The sequence below is a fragment of the Dipodomys ordii genome, unplaced genomic scaffold (assembly GCF_000151885.1).
Source record: "Dipodomys ordii isolate 6190 unplaced genomic scaffold, Dord_2.0 Scaffold87, whole genome shotgun sequence".
Classification (NCBI taxonomy): Eukaryota; Metazoa; Chordata; class Mammalia; order Rodentia; family Heteromyidae; genus Dipodomys; species Dipodomys ordii.
The window spans coordinates 3,780,013-3,791,500 of NW_012267303.1; the positions used below are offsets into that span (position 1 = coordinate 3,780,013).

General features: G+C 42.3%; 1 protein-coding gene across 1 annotated transcript in view; it reads right to left on the reverse strand.

The window, feature by feature from the left end:
• Syce3 (synaptonemal complex central element protein 3) overlaps positions 1-7,116 on the reverse strand; it is a 22,836-nt gene extending 15,720 nt beyond the window's left edge. The window contains exon 1 of the mRNA XM_013025755.1: positions 7,008-7,116. Coding sequence (XP_012881209.1) covers positions 7,008-7,116 — 109 coding nt within the window. The remainder of the gene's footprint in view (positions 1-7,007) is intronic.
• Positions 7,117-11,488: the final 4,372 nt, after the last annotated feature.

Below are 11,488 nucleotides of genomic sequence, written 5' to 3' on the forward strand. Positions count from 1 at the left end.
AAAAAAAAGAGTCTCAGGGACTTTTCTGTATGAGCTGGCTTTGAACTGCGATCCTCAAATTTCAGCCTCCTGAGTGGTTAGGATTACAGGCAGAGCTACCAGCACCCCGCTTCCCTATTTATCTGGAGGCCAGTATTTGTACCTCTGGCTAAAGATATACTGAAGTGCTCTCTTCCCATGGCTACTGTGTAATCTCTGTTTTTCATCATGTCTTTTTCACTTGGCATATGGGGGAGGGTGGCTAAACCTAACGTGGGACTCTTGGAGTTAGGGCCTAGGGTCTAAAACTGGTTTCAACATTGTTTCAAAAATTACAAAAGATGGAGCTGGGCCTGGTGGCTCATGCCTATAATCCTAGCTACTCAGGAGGCTGAGATCTGAGTCTCATGGTTCAAAGCCAGCCTGGGCACGAAAGTCCCTGAGACTCTTATCTCCAATAAATCACTAGAAAACTGGAAATGGTGCTGAGGCTCAAGCAGTAGCAGGCATGCCTTGAGATGAAAAGCGCAGGGACAGCGCCCAAGCCCAGAGTTCAAGCTTCAGGACCAACATACAAAAAGCAAAACAACAAAATAAAAAATTGTGTGTTTTTTTTTTAAAGGAGGCTGGGAAGGTGGCTCAGTGGTAGAGTGCTTGCCTTGCATGCATGAGGCCCTCGGTTCAATTCCTCAGCACCACATAAGCAGAAAAAGCAGGAAGTAGGGCTGAGGCTCAGGTGGTAGAGCGCTGGTCTACAGCTGAAGAGCTGGGGGACAGCACCCAGGTCCAGAGTTCAGGCCCCACAACCAACCAAAAAATAAAAATAAAAAATAAAAATAAAAAAAGGAGGGCTGGGAAGGTGGCTCAGTGGTAGAGTGCTTGCATTGCATGCATAAGGCCCTAGATTTAATTCCTCAGCACCACATAAGCAGAAAAAGCCAGAAGTGGTGCTGTGACTCAAGTGGTAGAGTGCTAGCCTTGAGCTGAAAAGCTGAGGGACAGTGCCCAGGTTCAGAGTTCAGGCCCCACAACTGACAAAAATAAAACAAAATAGAAAAAGAAATTACAAAAGGTGAGAAAGATAAGGAAGGGGTAACAAGTTTGACAAGAAATGTACTTATTATCTTACTTATGTAACTGAAACCCCTCTGTATATCACCTTGACAACAAAAAAAATGAGACAAAAATAAATACTAATAACACTGATAAAAATGGAAAATAAAAATAGTATTAATAACATAGAAAGGTAAGAAAGGGTGTGTGAATTCAATCATAATATTCAATGTACATCTGTGAGGGGATGGGTAGAATTGGGGTACCATTGGTTAAAGGCATTGAATTTATAAACTGGCATGTTGAATTAAAACACCTATGTACAACTATTTAAAGGTAATTTTACTTTATTTATTTATTTTTATTTTATTTTATTTTTTGCTGGTTGTGAGGACTGACCTCTGAGCCTGTGCTGTCCCTCAGCTCTTCAGCTCAAGGCTAGTGCTCTACCATTTGAGCCATAACACCACTTGTGGCTTTTTCTGCTTATGTGGTGCTGAGGAATCGAACCCAGGGCCTCATGTATGCAAGGCAAGCACTCTACCACTGAGCCACCTTCCCAGCCCCTTAAAGGTAATTTTTAAAAAATCAAAAAGGTAATTATACAAACTTTTAAACTATTATTTGACCTGTAGGTTTTTTGTTTGTTTAGTTTTGGTAGGTCATGGGGCTTGAACACAATATGTGAAACTGAAACTAAGCATAGAATCTTCCTAAAAGGGAAACAAAGAACATCACAGGACTTCAAGAAGTGTAACCTGGCACTGGTGGCTCACGCCTATAATCCTAGCTATTCAGGAAGCTGAGGTCTGGGGCTAAGGGTTCTAAGCCAGCCCTGGGCAGAAAAGAGAAAAGTTCAATGAGACTTTTTTTTTTTTTGTCAGTTGTGGGGCTTGAACTCTGTGCCTGAGGACTGTCCTTCAGCTCTTCAGCTCAAGGATAGCACTCTACCACTTGAGTTACAGCGCCACTTCTGGTTTTCTTATGATTTATTGGAGATAAGAGTTTCACAGAGTTTCTTGCTTTGGCTGGCTTTGAACCATGATCCTCAGATCTCTGCCTCCTAAGTAGCTAGGATTACAGGCGTGAGCCACCGGCACCAGGCCGGTTTGTCTCCAACAAACCACTCAAAAAACTGGAAGTGGGGCAGGGGCAAGTGGGAGAGCACTAGTATTATGTACAAAGAGGTTTGGGAGCCTGGTGCTGGTGGCTCACGCCTGTAATCCTAGCTATTCAGGAGGCTGAGATCTGAGGATCACATTTCAAAGCCAGCCTGGGCAGGAAAGTCCGTGAGACTCTGATCTTCAATAAACCACTAGAAAACTGGAAGTGGCGCTGTGGCTCAAGTGGTAGAGGGCTGGCCTTGAGCTGAAGAGCACACGGACAACGACCAAGCCAAGAGTTCAAGCCCCACGACTGACCAAAAAAAAAAAGAGGCTTGGGGTCAGAGCCCAGGCCCTGAGTTCAAACCCCACAACCACCACCACCAACAAAACTCCCATAAGACAAGCCTCATTAGATAGCTCAGACTGGCCTGAAACTGGCCTAAAACTGGCCATCCTGCATCAGCCTCCTTGTGCTGCTTGTGCATGACCACAGCAAATTTAAGAAGCAAATTAAAAAACAAAACTGTCAAGACAAGACTGTCTATGTCACCTGCTTACTATAAACACCTGACACTCTTCTCTGAACTACAAAGGTTTGGCTTTAGAATTAAATTCAGGTTCTTAACAGTTGCCAGGCAAGTACAGAAGCCATATTGACAGTCTTGAGAAAACATTTGCTATAACATCATTTCTTTCTTTCTTTCTTTCTTTCTTTCTTTCTTTCTTTCTTTCTTTCTTTTCTTTTCTTTCTTTCTTTGTCATGGGGCCTGAACTCTGGGCCTGGGCGCTATCCCTCAGCTCTTCAGCTCAAGACTAGCACTCTACCACTTGAGCCATAGTGCCACTTCCAGCTTTTTCTGCTTATATGGTGCTGAGGATTCAAATCTAGGGCCTAATGCATGCAAGGCAAGCACTGTACCTCTGAGCCACCTTCCCAGCTGCTCAACATCATTACTTTTATAATATTAGCTTAATAACTCCGTAACAAACTGATAGCCAACAAGTACCATAAGGGAAAGTTGAAAAGAACTTGGATTTTTTTTTTTTTTTGGTCGGCATGGGGCTTGAACTCTGGGCCTGAGCGCTGTCCCTCAGCTCTTCAGCTCAAGGCAAGCGCTCTACCACTTGAGCTACAGCGCCACTTCTGGTTTTCTGGGTCTCTCCTGCCCAGGCTGGCTTTGAACCGCAATCCTCAGATCTCAGCCTCCTGAGTAGCTAGGATTACAGGCGTGAGCCACCAGCGCCCAGCTTTGAAAAGAATTTTGAAGAGAAAGTTCAAGAGGGCCAAATCACAGTGTGAGGCGGGTAGTGGCTCCTGGGGCACTGGGTGGTTGCTTGGGAAGGCCTCCCAAAGTAGGTAGTAAACCCTATCTAAGGCTAAAAACAGACAGGAGACTGACAGCCAACAAGTACCATAAGAGAAAGGTGAAAAAAACTACTTAACAATTACTAATAACTACTTAGTAACTTACTTAACTATTAATTATTGTTTGAATATTTGCCAAAAGAAATCTTTTTTTTCTTTTTTTTTTTGCCAGTCCTGGGGCTTGAACTCAGGGCCTAGGCACTGTCCCTCAGCTTCTTTTTGCTCATGGCTAGCGCTCTACCACTTGAGCCACAGTGCCACTTCCAGCTTTTTCTGTGTATGCAGTACTGAGGAATCAAACCCAGGGCTTCATGTATGCTAGGCAAGCACTCTACCACTAGGCCACATTCCCAGCCCAAAATAAGAAATCTACAGTACGTTTGAAAGGTTAGAGTATTTGAGGCAGTGACCATTTGTTGCTTGTTTCAGAGCAGAGCAACTGTGGTGTTAAACCACCTGGTTGTGTGCCCTTATAAGACCTGCAAATCATTAGCTCAGGGCTCTCCTCCTGGGCTCCGCTGTGTCAGAGTGTAGGACAAGGCCCGAGCTGCAGCCTGTTTAAATAAAACAACTGTAGAGTCTGACTCTCAGTGGTCTTCTTGGTGGGGGTCCTGTGACCTTGGCATAACAGGTTTATAGGGAAATTCTGTATATAACCTGGGTCCTTTGGCATACAAGATAGATTAGAATCAAATGGTCAAAAACCTGTTCACCACTGTCTCATAAGCAAACAGAAAAACAATAATCTGGAAAAATACTACAAATTTGAATAAAGAGTTTATAATTTTTTGTCTATTTGTTTTGAAGATAGAATTTCATTTTATAGTTCAGGCTAGCCTTGAATTATCAATTTTTTCCTGCCTCGGCCTCCTAAGAGCTGGAATTATAGTGGTATGCCACCATACCAAAGTTATAAAAAGTTGATACAAATCTGTAAGAGTGTACCACAAAAGTCTGGCCTGGCCTTCTTTATTGTCAGTGTTAGGCCTGAGTCAAGGCTTGCTTTTTCTTAGCCTTTAGTTCTATACCAGCTTCCTAAATCTTCCTTACTCTACTTTTTTTACTGTCCAAACCATCCCTTGCTCTGTCTCCAAAGATATTTTTCTAAAGGACAAGTGTCTCATTTGAAACCTTGGATAGCTGCCTGTCAACTAAATGCCTCTTCAGGCTCTTCCCATGATTCCAGTCTTGCCTTTCTCTGGCTTGCCACCTTAGAAACCTCATGAGTTAGTGTGGCTCTTTATAATCCCTCACTCTCCCCAGCCACTAGGCTCTCCTTGTCTGTCTCTTCTGCTGGAGAGCCTTTCCTCTCCTCCATAGTACCCCACTGCCATTTTCTAGCACCCACTCATCTACTAAAGCCTTTACTCAAAGCCTTACTGGCTGTGGGGAACAACAGTTCCTTCTTCTCTGCACCCCTCCCCAGCCACTCACCACATTTTCCGTTTTATACTTTTAATATATAAAAATGTTTTAACTCATATATTTAAATTATAAATAGTCACCTTGATGTCTGTTTCTGGCCCTTACCCATTTCTAAGGAAGGAACCTCTAATCAACTTTATATTCCTAGAATGAACATGGTAGATACTCAATAAGTGCCATTAAAGAAGAAGCATATAATTAGACTGAAGGAATTATATAGCTTATAGGAGAAAATTAATTATAGAACTTCTAGAGAGAGATGGTTAAAAATATATTTAGGGGGGCTGGGAGGTGGCTCAGTGGTAGAGCACTTGCCTTGCATGTATGAGGCTCTGGGTTTGATTCCTCAGTACCACATAAGCAAAAAGAAAAAAAACTGGAAGTGGTGCTGTGGCTCAAGTGGTAGAGCTGAAGAGCTGAGGGACAACACCCAGGCCCAGAGTTCAGGCCCCACGACTGGACCCCAAAAAAATAATAATAAAAATATATTTAGGGCTGGGAAGGTAGCTCACTAGTAGAGTACTTGCCTTGCATGCATGAGGCCCTGGGTTCAATTCCTCAGCACCACATAAGCAGAAAAATCCATAAGTGTTGCTGTGGCTCACGTGGTAGAGTGCTAGCCTTGAGCTGAAAGAGCTGAGGGACAGCACCCAGGCCCAGAGTTCAGGCCCCATGACTGCCCAGCATCAGTGTACTCTGGAGGATGAAATCTGAGGATCACAGTTCAAAGCCAGCCAGGGAAGGAAGTCTATGAGACTCTTATATCCAGTTAACCATCAAAAAGCCAGAAGTGAAGCTGTGACTCAAGTGGTAGAATGCTAGCCTGAGCTAAAAAGCTTAGGGACAGTGCCCAGGCCTCAGGACTGGCACACACACAAAATACATAATATATGTATGTGTGCATACACACACATACATACATACACACACAAAATAAACCAAAAAGACTAATTATTTCCAAAAGTAGAGTATTATTATTATGAACAATCCTAATGATGCTTTATGACACTGTGTAATACCTCTCATTTCAACACTGTTTCATTCTTTTTTTATTATTGTAAAAGTTTATTGAAAAAAAAGTTAACTATAAAAAGGTATATGACCAAATTTTATACAATAAAGAAGTTCCTTTAGAGAAGAGATGCAGATTTCTCTGATGAGCCATCATTATTAAACTCGTTCCAAGGCTTCTAACATGATGATACTATTTCCTCGTATAACCACCATTCCAATATTGTTCTGTTGCCCACTAGTAGCCATCTCCACACATTCATCCATCACCAGATTCATAAATGGATCAAATCCCCGCAATATTCCTTGGACATGTCTGCCACCATTTAATTTCAATGATAGCTTCTTGTCCATAAATTTTTTTAGCTCAGGAGGGTGAGCTTTGCTCATGGTTTTTAATCGGCGGGCTCAGAGATGCTTTGGAACTGAACTTGCTGCCTCCTTCACGCGCCTGCGGCACAACACGGTTTCATTCTTATCACTATTAGTCAATCTTTAAAAAAAATGATTCACAGAAAGAATGCCAATTGTGTTCACAGGTAATACCTCTTTGTCATTAGCTGAGTATATGAGCTGGTATCTGATGTAACAATTTCAAGTCACTATTTTCTTTCCTTATTTTTTTCTTCCTGGTACTGGGGCTTGAACTCAGGGCCTACATGCTGTCCCTTAGTTATTTTGCTCAAGGTACTCTACCACTTAAGCCTCACAGCTCCACTTCTGGCTTTTTGGTGGTTCATTGGAGATGAGTCTTATGGACTTTTCTGCCCAGGCTGGCTTTGAATTGTGACCCTCAGATATTAGCCTCTTGAGTAACTAGGAATATGGGTCACTATTTCTGACCTCAAGGAGATGATAGTCCAGTGGCAGAAATCAGATGTAAATACAAGTAAAATAATCAGAAACAATTCAAGGTAATTTGTTGTGTCAAATTTTGTGATTTAGTAGTAAAATGCAATAAATGTTAAAAGATGTGCAGTTAGAGAAGGCATTAGATATATGCTCACAAGCTTAGGGAAGACTGTAACTATCAGAAAGAATGGGGAGGGACCCTGGGAAAACCCTACCTGAGATTTTTTCCATCTCTTCCAATAGTTTTTCCAGATCCTTATTCAGGTCGGACAGCATTTTCAGCATGTTATCGTAGTTTCTTTCTCCAGGGTCAGAATCAGCCATCTAGGCAGTGCATAGAAAAAAGCTGTCATGAGACAGACTGGCATTTCATTTCCAGCTCCACAGCTGAGCAGAATGCTTTCCTCATCTCAGATTCAGACAATACTGACACCACAGAGCTGTTGTAAAGATTAGATCACAATATGTATAAAGGGCTTAGTGTTCAGCACATATTTAGCTTTTCCTCCCCTGCCTTTATTACTCTGCAAACACTCTTCAAACACAGCTGAGGGGCTGGGAAGGTAGTTCAGTGATAGAGCGCTTGCCTTGTATGCATGAGGCCCTGGGTTCCATTCCTCAGCACCACATAAGCAAAAAGGAAAAAGCCGTATGTGGCTCTGTGGCTCAAGTGGTAGAGCACTAGCCTTGAGCTAAAGAGCTTAGGGACAGCGCCCAGGCCCAGAGTTCAGGCCCCATGACCAGATTCCCCACCCCCCCAAAGAAAAACACAGCTGAAGACTGGGGAGATAAAAGTAGAAGACATTTTTACCAATTACAAAGTAAAAAAAAGAAAACTTTGCTATGATGGTAACACAGTAGTGAGCTTATTTTGGCAAAACTATATTAATGCACTAAAATGTAAGCTTTGTATAAATATGCTATGAAGGTATAATCCTACCTCCAAGAGATCTCCAATGTGTGATATGAGAATAAGAAAAAGGCCATATGACTAGAAGGTGACAGATGGCAGAGGAGATACAGAAGAAGTACTAACACAATATAGATTGAAGCTACAGAATTGGAGTGGAGTTAGTTTTATTTTAAAATATGAAATGATTAGCACATTTTCAGATTTAAAAATTACTAAGTTAATTTTCCATGACTATGCTGGTCTACCCATACAGAATTATTTCTTTTTCTTTCTTTTTGCTTTTGGTCAGTTGTGGGGCTTGAACTCTGAGCCTGAGCACTGTCCCTCAGCTCTTCAGCTCAAGGCGAGCGCTCTACCACTTGAGCCACAGCACCACTTCTGGTTCTCTAGAGGTTTATTGAAGAGTCTCACAGACTTTCCTGCCCAGGCTGGCTTTGAACTGTGATCCTCAGATCTTAGACTCCGGAGTAGCTAGGACTACAGGTGTGAGCCACTAGCGCCCAGCTACCAAGTATTATTTCTGAATTTGGTCTTCTTTGGTTCAAATCTTGGCTCCCCCACATATTTAGCTACACTACCTTGGACAACACACACACACACACACAAACACACACACACACACACACACACACACACATTTTAAACATTTTTTTTGTAGGTTCTCAGGCTTGAACTCTGGACTCAGGTGCTGTCCTTAAGCTTTTGTGCTCCAGACCAACAAACTACCACTTGAGCTACAGTTCCACTTCTGGCTTTTTTTGTGGTTAATTGGTGATAAGAGTCTCATGGACTTTCCTGCCTGAACTGGCTTTGAACCATGATCCTCAGATCTCAGCCTCTTGAGTAGCATGGTATAAGCCACCAGCACCTGGCTCACTTAACAAGACAGTTTTGTGACTTGTAAAGGGCAATTGTCAATAGTAATTGTATTTTATGGGCTAGAGTTTTGGTGAGGATTAAATGATTTAAATTATGTATGAGTCAGCACATAAACTATCCTAATAAGCACATAATAAATCATATCTACTGCTACTTAAAGTATACTCTAAATACTTTAGATCCTTTCCTGACCTTTATAAATAATATGGATTACTTCATTGCACATATTTGATGCTCTTCTATTTGTCTACAAGGCCTTGGGCTAGGTAAGATGAGAAAAAAGAGAGACTAACAAGGCTGTTTCATGAAGATGAAGAAATGAGCCAGATGTCCTTAAAATAGGAAAAGAAGGCCTCAGGTATGGTGTGTTCATATCGTTGTCCATGTAGAGACATGAGGAGAGACTTCTTGGACCTCTCTGTAGAGTTAGTGACCTCTACAATATTCTCCTGTGATTTCAGGGTCTCTCTTACCATGCATTCCTCAGCTGGTGTGATGACTGTGGACACTTCTACCTTCTTAATAAGACTATGAAGCCCTGGACAGTACTTTCTAATGAACTATTCCTAGAAAAAATACTGAGCATTCAAAAAATATTGGCTGAATAAAGGAAAGGAATGTACAACTAGGATAAATCTCTAAATATGAAAGACAATTCTGGATTCTCCCCTTCTGCTATCATCTTTGCTAATTGGAAGTTGAGGAACAGAGGGCCCTCTAGAGACCCGAGGCAGATCTGCTGGCTCTGAAGTAGTCAATGAATACCTTCTTAGCATTTTCCCTCTGCCTCTCAGTGATAATGCCCCTCTCTGCCCACAGCCTCACTGTCCTGATTGTGCTAAGGATTCACACCTTGCTCTTAAACCCCAGGTCTGTATATACACCTGCCTTCTAAACTTCATAGGGATGTTTCCTAAAAATTTAAAACTCAGCAATCTAAGATAACTTATTATTTTTATTTCCTTCCCCAAATCTTTCTTCTTTGGGAGAAGTACTAGTGTCTAATCTTCTTCCATGCTATGGATGGCACCACTGTTTGCCTAGTAGCCTGAGACAGAAACATGAGTAATATTTAGGTCCTTCATCTCTTATCTTCCTGATCTAATTGATTACTGAAATGCCATTTTTTGTGGGATTGTTTTTTTTTTGGGGGGGGGTTGGTCATGAGGCCTGAACTCTGGGCCTGGGCACTATCCCTCAGCTCTTCAGCTCAAGACTAGCACTCTACCACTTGGGCCACAGCACCACTTCCAGCTTTTTCTGCTTATGTGGTACTGAGGAATCGAACCCATGACTCATGAAAGGCATGAAAGGCAAGCACTCTACCACTTAGCTACCTTCTCAACCCTGGAATGCCATTTTTATCTGTTCTTGAAATAACTTTTTTTAAGTCTATGAATCAGGAAGGCTTAATGCTTAGGAGCTGCTAAGAAATGAAACCTTGCACTTGTGGAGTTCACATCCTGTTCTTTAAAGTCTCTCATATCTGTCTTCCTCCATTCCCTCAGGGATATTGCTTTAAAGGAGGTATATTTCATTATCTACATTGATTACACACTTACTGAGAATTTACTATGTGTCAGACACCTGCTATGTCTCTGTAGACACTTCAGAATATCTGTGGGTCTAGACAGACAAAATTCATCCTGTTGCCTGTGTAATTGTAACCCCTCTGTACAGTATTTTCACAATTAAAAAAAAAGAAATAAAAAAACAGAAATTAAAAAAAATTCATGCTGTCATAGAGCTTCTATACCAGGAAAAGTAAGAAATTCATAAAATATATTCACTTTGTGGTAATTGCTGCAAGGAAAAGAAGGAGCACTTTTCTCTTTCTTCTTCTTCTTTTTTTATTTTTTTATTTTTATTGGTCGTGGGGCCTGAACTCTGGGTCTGAGCACTGTCCATCAGCTCTTCCGCTCGAGGCAAGTGCTCTGCTTGAGCCAAGCACCATTTCTGGTTTTCTAGTGGTTAATTGGAGGTAAGAATCTCACAGAATTTCCTGCCTGGGGTGGCTTTGAACTGTAATCCTCAGATCTCAGCCTCCTGAAATAGCTAGGATTATAGGCATGAGCCACTAGCACCCAACTAGAAGGGGCACTTTCACTGGAAAAGTAAGAATATATTTGCTGATGAAGTGACCTTTTGGTATTGAAGATTGTACCCAGGGCTTTGTGCATTCTAGGCAAGTGCTGTACATCTGAGCCAATTTTTGAACTGATACTTGGGTGACAAAAGTGTTGGCTGGGTTATGATGTGAGTGAGAGAGTTCTAGACAGAAGGAAAGGTTCAAGAAAAGCAGGGGCTGGGAAGGTGGCTCAGTGGTAGAGTGCTTGCCTTGCATGCATGAGGCCCTCGGTTCGATTCCTCGGCACCACATAAGCAGAAAAAAAAAAAGCCTAAGTGATACTGTGGCTCAAGTGGTAGCGCACTAACCTTGAGCTGAAGAGCTGAGAGACAGCACCCAGGCCCAGAGTTCAGGCCCCACGACTGGACCCTACCCCCCTCCAAAAAAAAAAAAGAAAGAAAGAAAAGCTGGGCATGGTGGCTCACGCCTGTAATCCTAGCTACTCAGGAGGCTGAGATCTGAGGATCACGGTTCAAAGCCAGCCCGGGCAAGAAAGTCCATGAGACTATTATCTCCAATAAACCACTAGAAAACTGGAAGTGGCGCTGTGGCTCAAGTGGTAGAATGCTCGCCTTGAGCTGAAGAGTGCAGAGACAGCACCCAAGCCCAGAGTTCAAGCCCCATGACGGACAAAAAAAAAAAAAGAAAGGTTCAAGGAAAGGTGAGGGTGGCCCTGATTGTTTTGAGGAATAGAAAAAAGTATAGAGACAGGCACCAGTGGCTCATGCCTATAACCCTAGCTACTCAGGAAGCTGAAATCTAAGGATTGTGGTTCA